The following is a 26,692-nucleotide window of genomic DNA, read 5'->3' on the forward strand; positions in this document are numbered from 1 at the left end:
CAGATCCCACCTCGCCAGGGTGGTAACGGACCTTCTCAGACAACAAGGTATCGCCAGGATGGATTGGCCAGCATATTCACCTGACTTGGCCCCAATAGAGAACGCCTGGGACGAATTAGGCAGGAGAGTTCGGGATAACCATGCCCCTCCGGCCAACCTTCATGATCTGGGTCAACTTCTTATGGCAGAGTGGCAGGCCATTCCCCAAGAGTTCTTCAGACGTCTGATCAACAGCATGAGGCAACGATGTGTCGAGTGTATTCGCGCCAGGGGTGGATTCACACACTATTAAACGAATGTTCTAATGTGTAAAATCCATGTTTGACAACCTTCAACTTTGACAGAATGTCATGTGACTTTCTTGTATACAGTGACGTTTATTTGTGGGTTTTTGTAAATATGGAACAATAAATTAAATTTTTGGTGTAGTTTACATCATCAATCCAATACACTCTGAAACTTATTTGGTTATAAATTTTTGACCCTTAAATTCTTTTGAGTAGTATATATATAAGAACTTCGAAGAAAAAATGGTAAGACTAGCTAAAAATCTACAATTTAACAACACATCAAGCAACCAACTACAGCGAAAACTCGCTAAGGACATAAACACTATAAAACATGACAAGAAACTACTCGTACCTGCCGATAAAACCACAAACTTTTACAAGCTAGACACCACCACTTACAACATACTACTAGATAGCAACACAACCAAAGCATATAAAACAGCGCAACAGAACTCAGAACAAGAGATAACCACTAAAGACAAAACACATTGCAGAAAAAAACTAAATCTAGCAGACCGCATAGTACAACAGCAAAAAGTGAAGCATTTATTACGTTAAAAGACCACAAACCAAACTTCTCCAATAAACCCACCTGTAGACTAATAAACCCATCTAAACCGGAAATTGGCATAATAAGCAAAAAAATCTTAGAATCAACAGAAAGATTCTGAACACAACCAGAACAAACCAGTGGAGGAACACGTCAGACGTGATTAAGTGGTTTAAAGCAATATCCAATAAATCCAACTATTCTTTCATATGTTTCGACATATGCGATTTTTATCCGTCCATAACAGAAAATCTCGTGAAACAAGCCCTACAGTTCGCATCCAAATTCGATGATATTTCTAGCGATGAGATGGAAATAATATTACAAGCAAGAAATTCACTGCTATTTAACAACAGCAAGGCGTGGTGCAAAAGAGGCAAACAATCACGGTTTGATGTAACTATGGGTAGTTACGATGGAGCAGAAATTTGCGAAATAGTCGGGCTCTTTCTTCTTTCAGATACACGCCAAATACGGCAACAATATATGGACTATATCGCGACGATGGCCTAGCTGCATTCAATGAGTCACCGAGAACCATAGAGATAATCAAAAAAGATATTTGCAGAATATTTGCAAACCATAAACTCAAGATCACCATAGTCGCCAACAAAAAATCTGTAGATTACTTAGACGTAACTCTAGATCTTGAAAAGAGTCAAACCCTATATGAAACCAAACAACACACCTTTATACATCCACAACAAGAGCAACCACCCTCCAAATATCATCCGCAGTATACCAAAAAACAATAAATAAAAGGCTTTCTGATATATCTTCGAATGAGTGCATCTTTGAAGAAGCGAAACGCCCATATAAGGAAGCCTTACTCAAGAGCGGATATAACTATAACCTCAAATACACCCCAACAGCAGAAAAACAACAGACGCAGAAACAACCGCAATAGAAACATCACCTGGTACAACCCACCATATAGCTCCAACGTGAAAACCAACGTAGGTCACCAGTTCCTCAGATTACTCGATGAGTGCTTTCCCAAAAGCAACCCTCTCCACAAAATTATAAATCGAAACACCGTTAAAATTAGCTATAGCTGCATGCCTAATGTTGGGAAAATAATTTCAGCGCATAACAAAACTCTACTTCAACAACACAGAGACAAAGACGCCGTTCCCCCAGAGAATGCAACTGTAGACGAAGAGCTGAATGTCCACTTGAGGGCAAATGCTTGCAGAAAGGAGTAATATATCAAGCTACCGTTAATACACTCGATAACAACAAGCAAGAAACATACGTTGGTTTGACCGAGAACACATTTAAGACGAGATATACTGCGCACACGAGCAGTTTTCAAAACGCAACACAGAAGAACGCAACAGCGCTAAGTCAGTACATTTGGACACTGAAGGATAGATTCACCCCATACACCATTAAGTGGAAAATTTTATCCAAAGCAAAATCATACTCTCCAGCGAGCAAAAGATGTAACCTCTGCCTGAAGGAAAAACTGTTCATAATGTATAAACCTGAAACCAGCACACTAAACTCCAAGAATGAACTCGTATCAGCATGTCGACACAGACGCAAATACCTTCTGTGCGCATACCACACATCACCTATTATAGACCTGCATAGTGACGTAACCTCGACGTCACAGAGTCCATTACGTCATCAGCTTTCCGTTGACGGTGTAATTAAATCTACATCTGATGAGTGAGAGCAATAATTCAACTCTCACGAAACAAGCCTGTCATGTAGAGAAAAACATACACTTTTTAACGATATATATATATATATACGCACGCACGCACACACGTACGCACGCACAAACACACACACACACACACGCACAAAATGTTTGTATTTAATTATGAAATACAAGCCCCATATTTTTTTATCGTTCTAGGCTTGGTACCCTCCAGTGGCGTAGGCAGGGTTTTATATTGGGATGGGGGGGTGGGTGGGGGGGGGGGGTGGGGGGGGGGACCGACACTATATACATGTGTATATACAAATGTATGATTTTATAAAATTTAATAGTTTTAAAGAAATGTGGGGTGGCTTCCGTAGGCCCCCTCCCTACGCCACTGCAGGGACGGCACATGGTCTAACACTTTTCAAAGAGCCACTTTTGTGGGTTATATTTGTTGTATCTGTGAAAATGTCCTCAATTGAATTTGAAAGAAGAGTCGTACCACTATATTATACACTGCTGCCCCATCTCTGGTACCCTCCCTGCCTCCTCACCCTTTTCAGCTCTAGTTTAGCTCGTGCTCGTTGTGGTTTCTTGTTTGTTGTATCATGCGCAATCGTAGAACATGTGCCGGTGGGGATACAGGTTTGGAACAGATATGTTTGTTGTTGTTTTTAAAAAAAAAGAAAAAAAAAGGGTAATATTTATCGACCACCTTAAATAATTGTCGTAATCCCCAGGGATGAATTGGTCACTGTAGATCCTATCCCGTGATGGTCCTTTCCATTACACACGGGTTCTGTTTAAGAACCACTTCCATGCAAACCCTGTGATTGTCGGTTTGTTTAAAGTTCGGAAAAACTGCTGATTTGATACTTCCAAACACTAAACAATGGTTCACCATATTTTACATTTGAAAACTATCTCCAAAAGAATATTCCATCCATACAATTCAATTCAATATAACAAAATTTTTGCATTTTAAAAATACACATGTTCCACCTTCGCAGTAAAATGTTTGAAAGGCTGCGAATTTCACTTTTATGTTATGCCGGTTAGCGCGCCACAGGGTCACATGGCTTGGCTCTTCGAGTCGACAGGCGTTTTGGCAAGCGATGGGAAAAACTTTTCAATATACCACCTGATCAACTTTTTATTGCAAATATATTAAAAACTGGTAAATTTTTAAAAATTTATTTTATTGATACTTCATATATCGTACCGTCATACAATTTCGATCGATACATGTTTTCGATATTTTGTTTGTAACTGCATGTATCGCGAGATTATGCGATATTACGTCACTATCAGCCTGAACATAAATATCGAAGTGTCTTTTTCCTCACAATATTAAAAATACTAAGTCAAGCTGCCAACTTTGTTTTAATTATAATACCATAAATAGTTTGCATGTTATCAGTTTTTCGTAATGCAATATTTTGGTACTAATGAAATGCCTCACATAGCGAAATCCAGGTATCACAAATCTCTGCAAAGTTATTGTCTGCAACACTGACATCTGACCTGCCAAAGTTAGACAATATACCACCTGATTATTACACTGAACAATAAAATTTATGGAAGGCTGGTTGGGTTACCCATGTCATTCACAGCAAAGTTCTTTTCGGTAATTTCTGGAGGGGCTATGTTTACATGTGCATTTACATTTACTACAAATAATGGTGGTTTGGTGGAATTAGATTTTTTGAAAATATATAGTTCTGTCAGAGTACTTAAGGAAACAATCTGTATTTTGGTGTCGTTGATATGTATAACAAGAGGATTAGACATTAGCATATGACGAAAGCCTAATGTAAATATGTTTTCAGTGAATACTGTCTATTGGTCTGAAGATTATTAAATATCTTTTAGAAGTTAAACATTTTATGATTTTATTTTCAAATGAAGATTTTGATGTAAATTATTGCACAGAGTATAGACCCTTCACTGCCATAACAAGGACAAAAATAGACAGCCAATGAAACTATTGAAAACATATGACGTTTGTGAAAATATAGCGGAAACGCTTGTACAACATAGCAGCTAGTGTTTTTGGAGGAAAACTTGGCGTTCATGGCAAATTATCACTGTTTTTCACAATAAACTAATGTGACTTGAGAAAGGTAAAGTAGTATTGTATGTACGAAGTATTGTTTTTATTATATTTTAATTTTTTGCTTATCGTATCAAAAACATATGACGCCAGGATATATTGTAAAAGGTATACGTAGATACCAAAAAATAGTGAATTACGTTTTTGATAAATGTCTGACGCCATGGCATATAACCGTAAATAAAATGTGTTCAGTGCGTCATTAAATAAAACATTTTCTTTCCTTGTTTTTGGATAAAGTTTGTAATGTTCAGCATTGTATTTTGTAAGATGCTTTGCAGCACTTGTATGAAGGCAAATGTAAGAATAGCCTTTCACCTTTTACTCATTTTTGGGAATACTGTAAATCAGGAAATAGTAACAAGCATAAAATGTTAGCAAATTTAGCGAGGTCATACAGATGCTAATATTTCATGACGCTAAATTTAAAAAGACATACAACACACTGTTCTGTGATTAACTGAAGGCACAACAATGGTTACATGTTATATTGATTAAACCAAAAGGATAACACAGTAGTTAGTTAGCATGCACATTACTGCCATTTTCTACTAAATTCAAGATGTCTGTAAGCTGCATAACATCAAAAACATTATTTCAGCTGACCATACAACTTAACCTAATTCATTTTTTAGTTTCCGATATGATAACCTCGCTAAAGTTCTTTGTCGCTAATATGTCATGTATTTTAAGATGCTAATATTTTATGATTTACAGTACAGAGTAAAATAAATTAAGTCATCTAGCTCATACATCTAGTTCATTATTGTATTATAAAGGTAACCTACTTTGTGCTTAATTCCATTTCTGACAAACTGCGAGTGAGTCATATGTGTAGCTATACCTGTGGATGTACATCTCCATACACTATATGGTAAAAAGATTCAAAATTGATTAAATAAAATGTTCCTTTACGTTTTAATATTAAATAGCAGGCCTCTGAAAATTGCTAGAACAATTGTTTCGTTTGTGCGTTGCTCATGCAAATCTAATTTTGCTTAAACTATGGGTTTTTTCAAGTAAAATTTCTAGCACCATTCACATGGCTATAACGGGTTATACAGAAAGGAAATGGGCTGAGAATAAATAGTAAGAAATAATAACACAATATATTTTCTTCACTTGCAGGCAAGGTGGTAAACCACTGGCCGTGTAACCCAGAAAACGTGCTCATAGCCCACGTGCCTGAAGAGCGCAAGGTGAAGTCGTATGGCAGTGGGTATGGTGGCAATTCGTTGTTGGGCAAGAAGTGCTTTGCTCTGAGAATTGCCAGTGTTATTGCTCGGGATGAAGGCTGGATGGCTGAACACATGTTGGTAAGAGAAAGAAGCTAAAGTATACGTTAAATACCAGCCTTGGTGGTGTCATGGTTACACCATACGGCTATATCATAGTTAAAAGTACAATATTTCACTATTTTTACATATATTTGGCCCTGACCATGTGTTAATTATCGGGCTGATTCAAAATCCAAGATGGCGCCCTGACCTCTGATTAACCAAGGAATTTTCTACTTTTCTCAAATTCCACCAGGCAGGTTTCAACCAAACTTGGTTCAAATAATCCATTTATGGTCCTGACCAAGTTTTGTTATTTTTCGATCAGATTTGAAATCCAAGATGCCGTTCCTAGCCTTTGATCTGCTGAGACATAATTGACATATTCAAAATTCAAGATGGCCACCCTGGACTCTCTTGGCCAAAACATTTTCAACTTATTCTCGAATTCCACTGTACAGATTTCAACCAAACCAAGTGTTTATGATAAATCCACTATCTGTGATTCTCTTTTCAGAGGTATAGTTAAGTTTAATACCATGTGAGCAGATTTAATGGTCATATTTTACCTTTTTAAAGTGTCGTTTGATTTGTGTTTAGCAGGTTTTTAATTGTTTTATTTTAGATCATGAGCATTACGACTCCAAAAGGAAAGGAATATTTTGTGTCTGCTGCTTTCCCAAGTGCTTGTGGCAAGACTAACCTGGCGATGTTGAACCCTAACCTGCCGGGATTCAAAATTCAATGTGTCGGTAGGTAACAGTTACCCATATTATTAGTTCAGTGTGAGGGGCAGGACGTAAGCTAAATCGGTTGAGTGCTCACTTGAGGTGATATTTCTCACTCTACGACTGGTACATCAAAGGCCATGGTATGTACTACCCTGTCTATGGGATGGTGCATATAAAATATCCCTTGCTGCTAATCAAAAAGTGTAGCTCATAAAGTGGCAACTGGGTTTCCTCCCTCAATATCTGTGGTCCTTACCCATATGTCTGACGCCATATAACTGTAAATAAAATGTGTTGAGTGTCGTTAAATAAACCATTTCCTTCCTTCGCTTGAGGTGCTTGTGTCACAGGATCAAACCACCTCGGTGGATCCATTCAACTGATTGGGGTTTTTCTTGTTCCAACCAGTGTACAACTGGGGAAAAATGGTATGTGCTTGCCTGTCTGTGGGAAAGTGCATATAAAACATCCCTTGCTGCATTAGGAAAAATTATCGGGTATCTTCTCATGACTATGGGTCCGAATTACCAAATGTTTGACATCAAATGGCCTATGATTAATTAATCAATGTGCACTCGCGGTGTCATTAAACAAAACAAACTTTTGACTTCAGCCCACTGGTATTGCACTCGCCTGATACACAATTGGTCTTGGATTGATCCCCGGTTTGCTCATTGGGCTGTGATATGTGTCCCTTGCTACTAATGGGAAAAAGTAGCGGGTTTCCTGTCTAAGATTATACATCAGTTACCAAATGTTTGACATCCAATAGCAGATATTTAATAAATCAAGGTGATCTAGTGGTGTCATTAAACAAAACAAACTTTAATTTTAGTTCAGTGTTATGTCATAACATTTGTTTAATAACCATATACATATATTCTATCATTAACACTTGCTATCACTACTTTATAATTTGAATTTAAAACATCACACAAAATTAATACACATGAAACTTGAAATTTGATCTTTATGGTGAAACTCAATTGAAGTATCTAGTTTTTCTGTAATATATTTACCTGTGATAAGTACTTTAAAATTGCATTTTGTATTTAATATGCCATATCTTAATTATGTACTGACATTTCATTCCATCTTATTTTTGTGCTTATGTCCAATCAAGGTTCAAGCACGCTCTACTGGGCACAGCTATCTGGGCTGTCTGTCCAGGACAGTGGGTTAGTTGTTAGTTGGTTAGTGGTTAGTGAGAGAGAAGAGGGTGTAGTGGCCTTACACCTACCCATTGAGCCCTTAAGAAATCGCTCTGGGTTGGAGCCGGTACCGGGCTGCGAACCCTGTACCTACTAGCCTATAGTCTGATGGCTTAACCACGACACCACTGAGGCTGGTACTTCATCTTTAAATCACTGTTTGTAGTCTGATTTTAATGAAGTCAACCCAACAAGACTTCATCTTTAAAGGCATATTGTCACAGACCACTGACCTATTTAATGGCCTAACAAAGTATTACCTGAACAAAAATAATTTGATTTGTCCCTAAATGTACTTTATTCAACCATCTTCACAAACCACCATACTCCATTTATTAATGGTATTTTGTAAAAATATTTGAATTATGGCATTGGTCCATAATTCAAAAACTAAAATTGCCGAGAGGGTTGGCATAGATTTCACTCCTTCATGGTTCAGTTATGGTGATGCGATAGCTGGATTTGGTTTCCAACAATTAATGTAATTTTTATTTATTATCCATTTTTACAGAAATAAGGTCCTTAAGTCCGTGACAGTATGCCTTTAAATAACTGTTTGTAGTCTGGTTTTAATGAAGTCAGCCCGACGAGAGTTATCTTTAAATCACTGTTTGTAATCTGATTTTTATGAAGTCAGCCCGACGAGACTTCATCTTTGAATCACTGTTTGTAGTATGATTTTAATGAAGTCAGCCCGACGAGACTTCATTTCATTTCAATTTATTTTCGTGCTTATATCCAACTAAGGTTCAAGCACGCTGTCCTGGGCACACACCTCGTCTATCTGGGCTGTCTGTCCAGAACAGTGGTTTAGTTGTTAATTGTTAGTGGTTAGTCAGAGAGAAGAGGGTGTAGTGGCCTTACACCTACCCATTGAGCCCTTAAGAATTTGCTCTGGGTTGGAGCCGGTTCTGGGCTGCGAACCCTGTACCTTCCAGCCTGTAGTGCGATGGCTTAACCACTACATCACCGAGGCCAGTATATACTGACAAAGATGTTATTGACACGGCTCATTTCCCATTAACTAAACAAATATTTATGCAAGTTCTGTTTAAGCTAATTGTGTAATACTTGACAACTAGGTGATGACATTGCCTGGATGAAGTTTAACGACAAGGGTGAACTGTATGGTATTAACCCTGAGGCTGGCTTTTTCGGCGTCGCTCCGGGGACAAACTACAAAACGAACCCCAACGCCATGCTGACTTTCCAGAAGAACAGCATCTTCACAAACGTGGCCGAGACGGCCGATGGCGGGTACTACTGGGAAGGTTTGGAAGACGAGGTTGATGAGGTTGGTTTCATTCATATAGATGTGCATTTTTAAGACATGGAGATGGGGGGGTGGGGTTGCGGGACGTAGACCAGTGGTAAAGCACTCACATGATGCACTGTCAGTTTAAGATCGATCCCCATTGGTGGACCCATTAGGCTTTTTCTTGTTCCAGCCAAAGGCCATGATATGTCTGTGGGATGCTTAAAGATTGTTTTGTTTAATGACACCACTAGGGCGCATTGATTTATTAATCATTGGCTATTGGATGTTAAACATTTGGTAATTTTGACATTAGTCTTACAGAGGAAACCCACTACATTTTTCCATTAGTAGCAAAGGATCTTTTATATGCACCATCCCACAGACAGGGTAGCACATACCACAGCCTTTGATATACTAGTCATGCACTGGCTGAAATGGAGAAATGGCCTATTGGACCCACCGACGAGGATCAATCCCAAACCAACCAAGTGAGCACTTTACCACTGGGCTACGTTCTGCCCTGTCTGTGGGATGGTGCATATAAAAGATGCCTTGCTACTGATGTAAAAATGTAGCGGCTTTCCTCTCTAAGACTATGTCAAAATTGTGAAATGTTTGACATTCCATAACCATTGATGAAAAAAAAATATCTGCTCTAGTGGTGGTGTTAAACAAAACAAACTTTAATGTTGGTGCTACACCAAATAATCAAAGCGGATTGATGCAATTTGAATATGGTTACTTCCCGTTGTTTCTACACCAAATTCGTTTTTACGAAGCACGTGATGCACTTTCATGGCCAGTGTGTTAACTGCATCATAATCAACTTGCAGTTCTATTCACTTCAGTTCAAAGTGTATTAATGCGTTTGGTGAAACATTATTGGTGTAGCACCATCATACAGCTTTTGGGGTGGGATGTAGATCAGTAGTTAAATGCCTGTCTGACTTGCAAAGGGTCATGAATCGATTGCGTGCACTGAATTCAGCTATTCTCATCCCAACCAGTGTCTGACTTGCAAATGGTCACGAATCGATTGCGTGCACTGAATTCAGCTATTCTCATCCCAACCAGTGTCTGACTTGCAAATGGTCACGAATCGATTGCGTGCACTGAATTCAGCTATTCTCATCCCAACCAGTGTCTGACTTGCAAATGGTCACTGAATCGATTGTGTGCACTCAATTCAGCTATTCTCATCCCAACCAGTGTCTGACTTGCAAGTGGTCACTGAATCGATTGCGTGCACTCAATTCAGCTATTCTCATCCCAACCAGTGTCTGACTTGCAAATGGTCACTGAATCGATTGTGTGCACTAAATTCAGCTATTCTCATCCCAACCAGTGTCTGACGTCACTGAATCGATTGCGTGCACTAAATTCAGCTATTCTCATCCCAACCAGTGTCTGACTTGCAAAGGGTCACGAATCGATTGTGTGCACTGAATTCAGTTATCCCCATCCCAAGCAGTGCTCCATGCCTGGTATATGAAAGACCATGTATTGTCCTGTGTAAAAGTGCATCTGAAAGATTCCTTGTTGCATTATTGATACAGTTAGCCTTTATGAAGGTAGCAGGTTTACTCTCTATAATCACTAGAGGTGGGATGTAGCCAAGTGGTAAAGCGCATGCTTGTTGCACGATCGGTCTGGGATCGATCCCCGTTGGTGGGCCCACTGGGCTATTTCTCGTTCCAGCCAGTGCACCATGACTGGTAAATCAAAGGCTATGGTATGTGTTACCCTGTCTGTGGGATGGTGCGTATAAAAGATCCGTTGCTACTAATGGGGAAAAATATCTTTGCGGATGATTTATTTGGTTCATACTCTGATGAATGTAAAAGAAATAACAGACAATACTTAAATTATGAGGTGGGGTTTGTGTTTATTTTAATGTTTGATTAAAAAAATTTCTTGCTCAACAGCATATTGGCATTACTGACTGGCTGGGAAACGAGTGGCGACGAGGCATGCACTCAAAGGCCGCCCACCCCAACTCACGGTTCACCACTCCTGCCAGTCAGTGTCCGATCATCCATCCCAAGTGGGAGGACCCAGAGGGTGTACCAATCTCGGCTATCATATTCGGTGGACGGCGACCCACAGGTTTGGAATAACTTGTACAAGTCAGATTTGTAGTCTAATGTATGATTATAAAAAACCTTTAGAACAGGTCCGATTGATTGCAAAGAACCTTTAGTACAAATCAGATTGGTGGTCTAATGTATGATTGCGAAGAACCTTTGGTACAAGTCAGATTGGTGGTCTAATGTATGATTGCGAAGAACCTTTGGTACAAGTCAGATTGGGGTCTAATGTGTGATTGCGAAGAACCTTTGGTACAAATCAGATTGGTGGTCTAATGTGTGATTGCGAAGAACCTTTGGTACAAATCAGATTGGTGGTCTAATGTATGATTGCGAAGAACCTTTGGTACAAATCAGATTGGTGGTCTAATGTATGATTGCGAAGAACCTTTAGTACAAATCAGATTGGTGGTCTAATGTATGATTGCGAAGAACCTTTAGTACAAATCAGATTCGTGGTCTAATGTATGATTGCGAAGAACCTTTAGTACAAATCAGATTGGTGGTCTAATGTATGATTGCGAAGAACCTTTAGTACAAGTCAGATTGGTGGTCTTTAGTATGATTGCGAAGAACGTTTAGTACAAGTCAGATTGGTGGTCTAATGTATGATTGCGAAGAACCTTTAGTACAAATCAGATTGGTGGTCTAATGTATGATTGCGAAGAACGTTTAGTACAAGTCAGATTGGTGGTCTAATGTATGATTGCGAAGAACCTTTAGTACAAGTCAGATTGGTGGTCTTTAGTATGATTGCGAAGAACGTTTAGTACAAGTCAGATTGGTGGTCTAATGTATGATTGCGAAGAACCTTTAGTACAAATCAGATTGGTAGTCTAATGTATGATTGTGAAGAACCTTTAGAACAAATCAGATTGGTGGTTGATTGCAAAGACCCTTTAGTGCGAGTCAGATTGGTGGTCTAATGTATGATTGCGAAGAACCTTTAGTACAAGTCAGATTGGTGGTCTAATGTATGATTGCGAAGAACCTTTAGTACAAGTCAGATTGGTGGTCTAATGTATGATTGCGAATAACCTTTAGTACAAGTCAGATTGGTAGTCTAATGTATGATTGTGAAGAACCTTTAGTACAAGTCAGATTGGTAGTCTAATGTAGAATTGCAAAGAAATATATATTAACCTCCAAACAAACTGTACAGTGATTTTCATTTGTCGTACAACATTGTTCGACTGCATGCACAAGATGTGAGGGAGATGTTAAAATCTGAAGATATCGATTGTTCTTTTCTTAGTAACAATTAATAATAATTATAGTCATAGAAAATAAATATACATGTATTTATCATGCAACCATATTCTCCTCTAATGTTTGTTTTTTTATACCTAGGAGTTCCACTGGTTGTAGAGTCGTTCAACTGGGAGCATGGTGTTCTCCTCGGAGCCTGCGTCAAGTCGGAGGCCACTGCTGCCGCTGAACATGTTGGTATGTCGAAATACAACTGAATTATCTCCCCTTGCAGTAAAAGCTTTGAACTCTTTTACAAACAGCTTTATAAACAACAATCGTTGTCACAGAACAGTTTCCAAATAGTCTTATTCAACTTACCGTACTAGCACAACAACAATGCTATACGACCCTAAGTTATAACCTCCACTGCAGAATTATCTCCCCTTGCCGGATGTATAACCTACACCCGCGCATGGGTAGACCGTATATCCTCGTTTTTGATTCTGCAGTCCTCCATTGCAGTCGTGTTCGAGTTCTGTAGTAAAAAATTTGTCAAATTGTTAAATTGTTTAATAATTTGTAATTTTGTTTTACTCTGTCATACGAGGTCTTTTGGGTGATTTACACAGGGGGTTAATGTCTGACACGGCTTCCTCGGGCTCCAACTAGCTGGTTGTGTGTGCCGAGGGGGGGTTGTCTTAAACGACTGCCCCAGTTTGATCAGCATTTGTTATGTCGTTCTTGTTGTTTTGAACGCCAGTGTCATATCTGTGTAAATTGGTCCCCCTCCACGTGGGGGAAGGTTAAGAAGCTGTCAAAAGACGCCGAGCGTAAGAGGATGATTAGACGTGAACGCGACGGGTGGAGCACAGTGGCAACCTCCGGGGTCGTGCTCCATACCGATTTGCCGTCAATCGGCAAGTCGGTGTCCAGTTCAAAGAGCTCGCAGACAAGTGGTAGGCGCAAGGGCGCCTCCTCGTCTGTTTGCCATCTTCATGGTGATACCAGTAAACCTGAAGGGCTCCGTTCCACCTGGGGATTTGCTTTTGCCTCCGTCGGTGGAGGCAGCACCGGTTACAGTTGTAACGGGGGCGTCAGTCGGAGGGAGTGCAATCATGGCAGGAACGACTGTCTCTCAGTTCCGACTCCCATCTTGCTGATGGGGGCAGGGTTATTGGTCCTTCTGTGGAGGGGTCGATTAGCTCTAGAATGAAGTCCGCTTCGTGGCGCCGTTTGTCTCACCAGATTTCTGGTGCAGGGTTGGTCGTGGCGTCCGAGGGCGCCATTTCGACCAACGCGTCTTTCGGCGCTACTTCGGTGATCGAGCCACTTGGCGAAATCGCGAAGTCTCACAACGTTGTCTCGGTCACGGAGCCGGGTGGCGCTGTTTCGGGTGCGACGCCAGTGGGCGTCCCTTTTGTTGTTGGGGCGCCTGTACAGTGTCATCAACTTTTAGATTGTTCGCATGTGGCTACGTCAACTGGGTTGGCTAATCGTTGGGTTCAGAATTCGGCGCAGGATTCGTACGTGTACAAATTTCCTGATGGTCCGGTTCAACCGACACCACCAGTCCCGTTGTCTGCTTCGGCAGGGATCAGGGAAACTGCAGCTTTCTTGGGTGCGCCTGTGTCTACACCAGTGGTCAATCCGGACCTGTCAGATCGGGGTAGAGGTTCCAGGCGTTATCCCTCGACTGCGTGGGCGAAACCTTTCGTTCAGGGTCCGATGGTTTCGGGTCGCCCTCAGGGGCGGACTCGGAGGGACTATGTTTCTCTTTTTGAGAATTTCATGGCCTGGCTAGAGGAATTGCCTCCACCAGTCCCTCCACCGCCAGGGTTTCCAGCGAGACCGGGGTTGGACCAGTTTGCAGATTCGGCCGGTCCGCATCGTCCTGCCCACGCAGTTTCATTTCCGTTACGGTCAGCGCATGGCACGTCATTTGAACAAATTTCTTCTTCGGAAGAGGATTTTCCCTCCGAATCAGTGTGGTTCGGGGGAAGGGTCGGCACCAGGTTCGGTGCTTGCCGATGGTACGCCAGACGGCGATTATGATTACCAGGCGGTTCTTGGTTTTGTACGGGAACAGGTCCGACTGGTGTGCGCGGATGCAATTCCATTGGAGGAGGCTGTTCAGTCTTACAAGGGTGTTTCGTTTGGAAACCGGCCTTTAGCGACGGATGCTCCACGGCAGGATTTCGGCTTGCCGTTAGCGCACGAGGCGCATGAATCTCTTGCGGAGATTGATGCTTTGATTGCGGGTATACGGATGCACAATTACTTGGACGATTGGTTAATTCCGGCGGCGTCACAGACGACATGTCTCGTGGGCGTGGAGTTCGTGATCGACATGATTCTCAGATTGGGGTTTATTCCCAATTGGGTCAAGTCGGAATTAGTGCCAACGCAGGTTTTCACTTATCTCGGGGTGGTTTTCAATCTTGTGGAGGCGTCTGTTCTTCCAACGGATTCGCGACTTCACAATTTCACGACGTTGGTGGAGCAAAGTGCATCGGTGGGCACGCTCCATGTGTTGATAGGCCATCTCGAATCGCTAGCGGCGCTGAATGTGCGGTTCAGACAGTTCAAGAGACCGCTTCAATGGCATTTGTCCCGAGTGTGGGATGGTCTCAGTTGGGATTTGGTGATACCATTGGGGCCTTGGTTCATTCTTCCGATCCAAGAGTGTCTTGTGGACAAGTGTATGTCCCAGGCCGTTCCTTTACATCCACTTTCTCCAGAGTTGGTCCTGTTTACCGATGCTTCCCTCGAGGGGTTCGGTGCACACCTTTTAGATCAACATCTGTCAGGGGTGTGGACTCCTTCAGAGAGGAGTCGTCAAATCAACCTGTTGGAGATGGAAGCAGTGTGTCGCGCTTGTCTCCATTTCAGGACTGTTATTCAACATCGTCGAATTTTGTGGAGGTCGGACAACACGTCGGTTGTTGCGTACCTCAATCGGTGGGGAGGCACCAAATCCCTGTTATTGAGTCTTGCGGCTTTGGAGATTCTGGAATGGTGCGATGATTGGGGAGTGGTGTTATCGGCCAAACACATTCCTTCGTCCGTGAACGTCTTGGCGGACGCTTTGAGTCGTCGTTCCCCGGTTCAGACGGAGTGGATGTTGCACCGGACGAGTTCTTCAGTTGTGGGGGAGTCCTCAACTTGATATGTTTGCCACTCGCCTGAACAGTCAGTTGCCAGTGTTTGTATCGCCGGTACCAGACCCACTGGCACTGGAGTACGATGCGTTGAACATGGACTGGACGGGACTGGATTTTTACGCCTTTCCCCCTCCGGTTCTGCTTGGCAAGGTTCTGGCAAAGATCAGACAGCAACCTTGTCGTGTCACGCTTGTAGCCCCGAGTTGGGCAGCTCAAACCTGGTTTCCTCCGCTCCTGTCACTTTTAGTGCAGGAGCCGGTGCGGTTGCCATTGATACCCGATCTGCTCAGTCAGAGACTGCGTCGGACAGAGTGGCATCCGAAGCCGGAGGTTTTCCGACTTCACGCATGGCGGTTGTCGGGGTTTCCCTCCGAAACCGAGGCTTTTCTAAACGGGTTGCTGAGCTTGTCTCCTCTTCGAAGCGCCAGTCTACGGAGAGGGTCTACCAGTGTCACTGGCGCGCTTGGGTTCGTTGGGCGACTGAGAGGGACGTGGATCCCTTGTCGCCTACTGTTAATGACTTAGCTGAGTACTTTCTGGCTCTTGTCCAAGAAAGACTGCTGAAGGTTCAAACAGTGAGAAGTCACCGGTCGTCCATTTTCACTACTCTGAGGCAGTGTGGATGTCAAGATTTCTCAACGAATCTCATGTTGCATGACTTGCTTAAGTCGTTGCAAAACACGGTTGAGAAGCCTTCCATTTTGCCTAAATGGAATGTTTTTCTGGTTCTGCATGCACTCAAAGGCAAGCCCTACGAGCCTTTGAAATTTGCCAGTCTTCTTCATTTGACGTGGAAAACTTTGTTTCTGGTCTCACTAGCGGCTTGCCATCGTATTAGTGAGATTCATGCTTTTTTGCATGCTTTGGTGGATTACAATACGGACGGGTCAGTTACATTACGTACTGATCCTGTTTTCGTGGCTAAGAACCAGGTGCCAGGGGAAGAGTTTCCTCCGGCCATCATTCAGTGTTTATCTTGTACGCTTTCTGCAGATAATTCTGATAGACTTCTTTGTCCGGTGCGGGGTTTGAAATTCTATTTGGAGCGTACTAGAAATCTCCGGCAAAACACTACTTAAGATTTACTACCAATAATATGTTTCATTCAGAAATATTGGAGGGGTTAGAGCCCCCAATCTCCCCCACCCCCTCCGCCATGCCTGATGTTTAATGCTGACAATTATTCTGCTATGTTTGTGTTATTTTTAATACTGATAATTACTCTTGATATGTTTGTTATTTTAATACTGACGATTACTCTGACATGTTTGTGTTATTTTAATACTGACAGTTACTGTGACATGTTTGTGTTATTTTAATACTGACGATTACTCTGACATGTTTGTGTTATTTTAATACTGACGGTTACTCTTGACATGTTTGTGTTATTTTAATACTGACAATTACTCTGACCTTTTTACATGATTGTGACAGGCAAGAATATAATGCACGACCCGATGGCGATGCGACCATTTATGGGTTACAACTTCGGCCACTACCTGCAGCACTGGCTGGATCTGGAGAAACCAGGACGCAAGGTTTGTGGGCTTTTGTTGTCATGTCATAGTACAGTCATTAATCATACCGCTGGTAGTATGGGTGCATAGTAGGTGGTTACAAGTGCCTCTAAACAATCCCTGAAATGACTAATGAACATGAAGTGGTTAGACTAAGTTCATAAGCTCACAACTAAAAGCTGATGGGGAATGTCAGAGGTGTGCATGGATAGCCACAAGAGACGAGCACCTGCATGTCGTGGTTGGAGAGATAAGGACAGGGATATGTAGGTGGACAGTGAAAGAAGTTGAAAGTTGGAGTTGCCAGATAGTGTTGACTATAATGATTTAAAAAACAAAATTAATTCTATTCCTCTGCCTAACTCATATTGACCATTAATATGCCAATATTGTTATGAGATATTTAAAAAAAGAAAACATTTTTTGCTTTCAGTGACCAGACTTCCAACCTAATGTTATCAGTGATAATCCTTTCGAAAATATTTCACCAGTTACACTGCTAAAATATCTTTGGTGGTGTAATAAATTAATGCAAACTGCCAGGCTATGTATATACCATATTTTCCGGCCTGTTACACGCACTGGTATATAAACAGCACCCCTTGTTTTTAGGCAAAGTTCTGAACTCCGTCCATACATAAACTGCACCTAAACAAGCTGCAGTTAAAACAAAACCACAAACTTAATTACAGTTAATAATTGATTGTATTTAATAATAATAAAGAGATCCATTCTCCCTAAAATGCAAACAATAAATAATTGTTGGTTGTGTGGCTTTAGTTTCATACCATATAAATGAGCCAGTTTGGTAAACAAAACACAACGTTCACAAACCGCACTTTGTGTAATCTTGCATTAGTTGCAAAAAATTAAAATACATGACATTTTATTTGTTCCAGTATGATTACAAAGCATGAACAAAAGAAAAAAAAGAAAAAAATAGTGTACATGTGAAAATTACTTAGTAAGTACTCAAAATCGATTACCATGTGTTTCTCTGTAACCTAACTAGTATGCCGTGTGCAAAAATTACATATTCAGATGCGGTTGGGTCAAGCTCGATATATAGGCCAGTCGCAGTGAACCGAAACTAAGCACGGTCCTGCCGATCGTTTACTGTTTCGACATTGTTTTATCATTTTTAAAAACGACAGCCTTTTCTTCAAGATATTTGCTGAGAATTATATGCATATTTATAATATATATAATTATGTGTAATTTAATGAAATAAAACAAAACAGGATATGCACAAAACATTAAAGTGGTGTAACATGTACAGCACAAGCATAAACGGAACACGGGTGTATAGTTCAATTGTATATTAGTTTCCCAATCTAAATTAGCGATACGCCTAGACTACAACAACAAATTATTCACATGGGGACCTCCCATAACTGTAAATCATTGTCTATACAAATGTTTATGCACAACATTATGTTCTGCATAAATTAGCGGGCTAATTAGATTGGGAATGTAGATTTGTAATAAAAACATTACAGGTGCTCGGATTATGTGATTTTAATTCACAAGCTTTGTACTGAACTTAAATTCTTACATTAAATACATACATTACAAACAGGTATCAAACAGAGGCATTAAAGAGATCAAGAAACTGTTTTGATGGCTTTTACAATTAGCCTTAAGTGGCCGTGACATTGTAATTATGTCACTTGACATTGTTTAGGCTGCCACTGGCTTTTTATCTGGAGTACTGAACATGCAAGTGTGTTTGCTACAAACTATAACAATATTATTTTGTGAAATATGAGGAGAATGACTTCATTTTAAAACATCAAACACATTTGATGCACTACTAACAATAGGCCTAAATGTTAGAGAAATCAAACTAAGGAACTTTGCAGTCAAGTCTATTTTTGACACTGTAAGTGTAACAAATCACCAGTGTTGTATTATTTCTGGCCTGACTTACAGGACCATTTCATCATAATATTTAATAAACCGCCATTAAGTATGCTATATTATTGTTATGAGAATTAAGAAAAACAAGTGTGGTTTATATGTGAAAAAGAAGCGGTTTATATGAATGTCAGTTAACGTAAAATTCATAAATAAGCCACACCTTGCAATTCACAGTAATAAAAGTAGCAGCTTATAGGCCGAAAGATACGGTATATACATACAAACTCTGTCCGTACCTTTTAACTGCAGATATTGTTTCACTTCTTGCAGTTCATTGTCACAATCCTGTCTTTACATTGTGTCAGCATAACTATACAATAAATAGCAAACAGCTAGGGCCAAATTTATGAAGCCCGTTTTTCTCAAACGCAGGTGTTTAAGCATTGTAAATGTAGGCCCTATGTAGTCACACGCATGTCAGTCTAAAAAACAGGCTCTGGTAAACAGGTAAATTTGGCCCCTATTGTTTAAAATTTGCTGAGGTGTCGTTACACAAGTATTACTTTGCCTTTCCTGCTCAGTAGTCCCCTTCTGGTCCAACCATAGGCGACTATAGTTTTGTCACCAGCCTTCTGTCTGTCTGTCTGTCTGTCTGTCTGTCTGTCTCACTTACTGTCCCAAATACATGTTTTTGGACTCTTTTTTTTTTTTTTTCCCCCCCCCCACAATGCCTCAAGATATTTAGCTGAAATTGTGTGCATACCTTTATTATGTACTATTACAGATCAAGTTTGAGTTTTATGGCGATTTATCCATTCACAGAGTTATGGCCCTTGAACTTAGGAGAAAATGTGTTGGGTCTGATGCTTGTTAAAATGATAACTATATTTTCTAAATATGGCCAGTAAGAAATTCAATCCAGACGGGAAATTCTAAAATAGCTGGTCATTTTGTAAGGGTGGTAAGTTGGGGTTTTTAGGGGTTTTTGTTTTTGTTTTGTTTAATAACACCGTATCTTTTATATATTAACCAACTATTGATGTTTGTTGATTTTACAGGACAAACTACAATATGGTGGGAGTAAGATTTAGTTCAGTCAGTTGAGCGCTCGCATGAGGTGCGCGTGGATCACAGGATCGAACCACCTCGGTGGATCCATTCGACTGATTTTTTTTTCCTAGTTCCAACCAGTATGCCACAACTGGTCAAAGGCCGTGGTATGTACTTTCCTGTCTGTGGGAAAATGCATATGAAAGATCCCTTGCTGTTAATGAAAAAATATAGCAGGTTACCTCTGATAACTACATGTCGGCATTACCAAATGTTTGACATCCAGCAATATGCTGTGTCACATGAAACATTTGGCAGTGTGAAACATATCTATTTTTTGTCTTGTCTGATAGATGCCCAAGATCTTCCACGTCAACTGGTTCCGTGTCGACGAAGATGGAAAGTTCCTCTGGCCTGGATTTGGTGACAACATCCGTGTGCTCGACTGGATTCTGAAGCGCTGTGATGGAACAGTGGATGCCATCAAGAGTCCCGTGGGTTATCTGCCAAAGAAAGGTTAGCAACGCTTGAATGACTAATTACCAAGAAGGGACGGGACGTAATCCAGTGGTAAAGCACTTGCTTGATGCATGGTCGGTTTGGGATCGATCCCAGTCGGTGGGCTCATTGGGTTATTTCTCAATGCACCATGACTGGCATATCAAAGGTCGTAGTATGTGCTATCCTGTGTGAAATGGTGCATATGAAAGATTACTTGCCACTAATGGATAAATGTACTGGGTTTCCTCTCTAAGACTTAAATGTCAAAATTACCAAATGTTTTGACATCCAATAGCCAATGATTAATAAATCAATGTGCTCAAGTGGTGTCATTAAACAAAATAATCTTTCTGCTTGCTTCTTTTATATTAAGGTCACTGGAACAAAATGTTTACATAGCCTACATTAATATTGTTTTCTACGTTGTTCAGGTGACGTTGACCTGTTTGGACTGCATTAACACTGTTTTCTGCATTGTTCAAGTGACATTGACCTGTCTGGAATGCATTAACATCGTTCTCTACGTTGTTCAAGTGACATTGACCTGTCTGGACTGCATTAACAATGTCTAACATTGTTCTCTACGTTGTTCAAGTGATATTGACCTGTCTGGACAGCATTAACATTGTTCTCTACATTGTTCAGGTGACATTGACCTGTCTGGACTGCATTAACATTGTTTTCTATGTTGTTCAGGTGACATTGACCTGTCTGGGTTACATTAACATTGTTCTCTACCTTGTTCAGGTGACATTGACATGTCTGGGTTACATTAACATTGATCTCTACATTGTTCAGGTGACATTGACCTGTCTGGACTGCATTAACATTGTTCTCTATGTTCAGGTGACATTGACCTGTATGGGTTACATAACATTGTTCTCTACCTTGTTCAGGTGACATTGATCTGTCTGGACTGCATTAACATTGTTCTCTACCTTGTTCAGGTGACATTTACATGTCTGGGTTATATTAACATTGTTCTCTACCTTGTTCAGGTGACATTGACCTGTCTGGACTGCATTAACATTGTTCTCTATATTGTTCAGGTGACATTGACCTGTCTGGGTTACATTAACATTATTCTCTACCTTGTTCAGGTGACATTGACCTGTCTGGACTGCATTAACATTGTTCTCTATGTTGTTCAGGTGACATTGGCCTGTCTGGGTTACATTAACATTATTCTCTACCTTGTTCAGGTGACATTGACCTGTCTGGGTTACATTAACATTGTTATCTATGTTGTTCAGGTGACATTGACCTGTCTGGGTTACATTAACATTGTTCTCTACCTTGTTCAGGTGACATTGACATGTCTGGGTTACATTAACATTGTTCTCTACCTTGTTCAGGTGACATTGACATTTCTGGGTTACATTAACATTGTTCAGGTGACATTGACCTGTCTGGACTGCATTGATATTGACCTGTCTGGGTTACATAACATTGTTCTCTACATTGTTCAGGTGACATTGACCTGTCTGGGTTACATTAACATTGTTCTCTGTGTTGTTCAGGTGACATTGACCTCTCTGGGTTACATTAACATTGTTCTCTACCTTGTTCAGGTGACATTGACCTGTCTGGGCTGAGCGAGCCAGTTGACTGGGACCAGCTGTTCAGTCTGCCGAAGCACTACTGGATGGACGACACACGCGAGTCTCGCCGCTTCCTCGAGGACCAGGTCGGCCAGGACACGCCCAAGAAGATGTGGGAGCTGCTGGCCAAGCAGGAGAAGGAGTTCAGTAGCATGCCGGGACGTCAGATCAGCGAGACCGACTGAGAGAAATGTCAACGGGGTTACTCATCCAAGACTGATGTTCACGTCCAGTGACAAGCCCTGTTAGCAAGTGTTTCAAGTAGTTAACTGTGTTCACAGACGTAGAGACCGGCTGTTGTCAGCAGGTCGTATCAGTTTGACGGTTATTGTCATGACTCTCGTGGTTATCCAGACGTATCAGCTGTTGTGTGTCATTTAAATTACCTAGTGATGGTTGGATCTGGACTTTTTGCATTATTATTTGAAGTTTATTTTTCTTCATTTTGAATAATTTTGCTTCAGGATTTTTTAGATAAATATTTTAAACTAATATTTAGTTATTGTTAAATACATTTGTAGCTGGAACATGTATCCATATATATATATATATATATATATATTACTGTATATGTTGATAGGTGAGTGTTTTCCCCTCACTTTAATGCAGTCTGTAGAAATAACTGAATTATGTTTTTAAAATTGTTTGAAGTTGTTGATAGATATATTACTAGTTTAAAGTGACAGACCCTAGTTTTTAAACACTGTGGCATATTTTTGATAAATAAAATCAGACATTACTTAGATTTTTGGTCATCCTGGTGTTTTTAATACCACGAAATGCATTTTTCATATATTTTTTAAATGCACATACATCTGAGAAGTAACAATTATGGAGACGAGATCTAGCCTACTTTTCAAGGATATTTCCCTATTCAAAGTCATAAATTTTTCTCTCTATTGTAACTTTATCCAAATGTGTTAAAGGTTTGTACATGTAGAATAACCATTTCATTGGTTGAAACTAGGGCCTGTGACTTTAATGTGATGTAGAAATGACTTGTGTTCAATCATGGAAGAGTATTTTCTAAAGTATAATATAAGAACGTTCCTCAAATTAAGAATTTAAATTTAAATATGCTCTCTTGCCATTAGTTTAGCCTTTTGGCTTTTATTTCTATTTGAAAACTATTGTGAGCATAATTTGAGACATTTGGATCATGTAACAGTTTGTAACAGTATTTAGATTGTTGTTTAATCATTCACTATTAAAACATGTATTTGTGTGTTCTTTATTTGCCCAGTCTAATGGATGGGTTTTCATATTTTTGCTCAAATGAACTAAAAACATTAAAACAATTTTGAGGACCATTTTTCTGCTCAATTTGCAAGCATTAGTGTTACTAAAAGATCCAAATAGGTGCTGTATTATATGCAATACTTTATACTGTAATACTGTTGATGCAATCTAAAAGATGGTATTTTTCTTGGCATTCCCTGAACTCAGTTGAGGGATAGTTTAGTGGTTGATTTATGAATTCAAAGTCAAAATAATAATGTTGGTAATTTAATAAACCCTGGGCCACTTGTCCACATTAGTTTTACTTCCAACATTTCAGCTGCCTTCTGTTATTGTCATTTTCCTTGAATGACATAACACTTCAAAAATTAGCATCACACAGTCGTTCAAAAACAGATTACTAATGTTTCTTAATGTTGTTTGTGACAGCTGAAATTCAGAAGAAGTATAATATTAATGTGACCATTTAACATGAAATTCTCCAGTGCCATTTGTTAATTGTTTGTTAAAATTCTTCTTAGTGCTATTTTGACATTTAAAATATTGTTTACAACAGGCAGCTTGCTGCAGTTGAAAAATATTGGAAACTGGTTTTTCCTGGGCAAATCTATGATTTCAGTTCAGAAGACATACGCCCATCCGAGGTACAAGACATTGTGTTTTACTAGTGTCAGACTTTATGTACTTAAACATGCTATTTGATACAGAGAATTCACTACCACAGTGCATTTCAGTATTGTGAAAATTGTATTGTATGAGCTTCAGTCGGGCATAATACCTTATTTTTATCCTCTGCAGGACATAATACCTTATTTTTATACCTAATATATGATACAGACGATACAAAACCCCCCACAAGAATAATAAGCTCTCTATCATGTTTTGTAAAGCTGGACTATTTTGTTTGAAATTGCTATTGGAATGTTTTGGTTTGACAATGAATGCATGAGTCAATTTTGGAGCTTTTGCACAGCTTGCTTACATAGCAGTAAAAGTAGTCTCAGGTTGTAACAACAAATATCTTCGTTATTTAAAAAAAAAATTGAGTGTGTACTGTATTCGTCTGTAGCCAGTGGAAATTAAACAGATTAATATTGAGGACGTGCATCAGTATCATCATGATGGTTTACTCCCAATATACTTCAGGTATTCCCAACTGTACATCATAATCCCCTAATTAGTATTGCAATGATTGTACATCAATATTGCTAGTTATACCCCAGTATCGACCCATTTGTATATCGATATCACTGACTGTACATCAGAAATACCAATTGTACACAAGTATCATGCTAATAATAACACAATCTCCTTCATTTTATTCACTTGTTAATTGTTTGTTAAAATTCTTCTTAGTGCTGTTTTGATAACATTTTAAACATTGTTTACAACAGGCAGCTTGCTGCAATTGAAGACTATTGGAAACAGGTTTTTTCCCTAGAGAAATCTATGATTTCAGTTCAGAAGACCTACTCTTTAAAATGTCATCCGTTCATAATGTTTTGTCTGATAGTCAGATGAGCCAGTGTGAAACAAGAACTGATATTGCAGATCTACCTTGTCGATGTCCTCAACATCGTACACTATACGTTCTGTTTTTATTGTTGTATTCAGTATTTTGTTACACTATTTGCTTTAAGTAGTACTTTTACTTTGGGTATTAAATTTACTTATATATCATTAGGTATTAAATTTACTTGTATATCATTAGGTATACTGTGTATGTTTTGTAATCGTATTCTGTATGTAGTTTAATCTTCAATCTGTATTAAAAGAATAAAATCACTTTGACAGTCTGGATTATTTTGTGTTTAGGGAAGAGTTAGTGGATATGAATGTGATTTTAGATGGTTTGTTTTGTTTAATGACACCACTAGAGCACATTGATCTATTAATCATCAGCTATTGAATGTCAAACATTTTGTTATTTCTGTGATGTATAAAATCAGGGCCCGTGCTTATAAAACTTTAAGTCTAAACTTTAATAAAGTCCAGACTTAAACGTAATGTTATTTGAATGGCGTTGCCATGACATTAAAGTCTGGACTTTATTAAAGGTTTATAAGCACGGGGCCTGAAACAAAAATCCAGTTGTTTGACCAGTGTTGGTGCCATAGTGGTTAAGCTGTCGTATTTAAGGCTGGTAGGTACTGTGTTCAAGTCCATGTACCAGTTCCTACCCAGTCGAAGTGTTCTTTCATATACTTACAGTACCTTTGTTTGACATCAAAGAGCATATGTGTATTTTTTGTGCTGGGGTGTCGTTAAACATCCATTAACACCTCATTGGGGAGGTGCAGTGTCAATATACTCACTAATCACTAACCATTTATCCACTGTTCTCGGCAGACATGGTCAGTTTCGGATCAATCCCCATCATCGGGCCCATTGGGCTATTTCTTGTTCCAGCCAGTACACCATGACTGGTATATCAACGGTCATGGTATGTGCTGCCCTGTATGTAGGATGGTGCATATAAAAGATCCCTTGCTACTAACCAAATGTTTGACGACCAATAGCCGATGATTAAAAAATCAGTGTGCTCTAGTGATGGTGTTAAATAAAACAAACCTTTTTGGACAGACAGCCCATATAGCTGAGGTGTGTCCATAACACCATGCTTGAACCTTAATTGGATAGAATGAAAATCAAATTGATATATTAGGTGGATAAATTGATTTCGCCGGCTCCTCCATCCAGAACAGGAAATGGGTTGGAAGGGGGGGGGGGGGGGGGGGGGGGAGGAGAGTGGATCGGCCGTGTTGGCATGTGCATGTGAGCACGAACCGCCCAACCAAGGTCGGTAATGGACGGGTGTGGTATTTTGGTTTAGGTCTATTAGGATTAGGTCCAAAATTAAAATAGTTTTGCGCAATTTCGTGAGGTATTTAGCTGTTGCAGGAACCTTATCTATTGGGGACCGTTGTGATTGGCCAATATTTTTAGCCCTTCGGAGGTCTTGATCGATTGGGTGATATTTTTTTCAGTTCTGCTCTAAAAAGGGAGCAACCCATGGGAGTCTTTATTTAATGATGTACACTCAACTGTTTTATTTATGGTTATATGATGTTGGACATATGGTCAAGGACCACACAATTAAAGAAAACCTGCTTCCTTTTCATGGGCTACGCTTTTCATTTGGTAGCAAAGGTTCTTTGATAGGCACCATCCCACAGACTGTGTAGTACATACCTGTGTTAAACCAGCTGTGAAGCACTGACTAGAAGAGAAGGATGGGGAGATTGGTAGAGGGGTTGGGGTCAAGAGATGGATCAGAAGGGCATATGGTCTGGTATGAAGCATGGTCTTTTATTAAAAGTATATATACTACTCAAAAAAAGAAACGCAACCTTTTTATTTCTGATGGTACGACTACATCTTTGTTTAAAATGAAATAAATT

The 26,692-nt window shown here is 39.9% G+C and overlaps 1 protein-coding gene across 1 annotated transcript in view; it reads left to right on the forward strand.

Annotated features, from left to right (window-relative positions):
* Nucleotides 1-25,077, forward strand: part of LOC121388265 (phosphoenolpyruvate carboxykinase [GTP]-like) — a 42,412-nt gene extending 17,335 nt beyond the window's left edge. Inside the window, exons 6-13 of the mRNA XM_041519539.1 lie at nt 5,736-5,923; nt 6,510-6,636; nt 8,909-9,120; nt 11,010-11,190; nt 12,522-12,617; nt 16,958-17,061; nt 20,304-20,466; nt 22,023-25,077. Coding sequence (XP_041375473.1) covers nt 5,736-5,923; nt 6,510-6,636; nt 8,909-9,120; nt 11,010-11,190; nt 12,522-12,617; nt 16,958-17,061; nt 20,304-20,466; nt 22,023-22,237 — 1,286 coding nt within the window. The 3' untranslated portion in view covers nt 22,238-25,077. The remainder of the gene's footprint in view (nt 1-5,735; nt 5,924-6,509; nt 6,637-8,908; nt 9,121-11,009; nt 11,191-12,521; nt 12,618-16,957; nt 17,062-20,303; nt 20,467-22,022) is intronic.
* Nucleotides 25,078-26,692: the final 1,615 nt, after the last annotated feature.

This window comes from Gigantopelta aegis, chromosome 14, assembly GCF_016097555.1.
Source record: "Gigantopelta aegis isolate Gae_Host chromosome 14, Gae_host_genome, whole genome shotgun sequence".
NCBI lineage: Eukaryota > Metazoa > Mollusca > Gastropoda > Neomphalida > Peltospiridae > Gigantopelta > Gigantopelta aegis.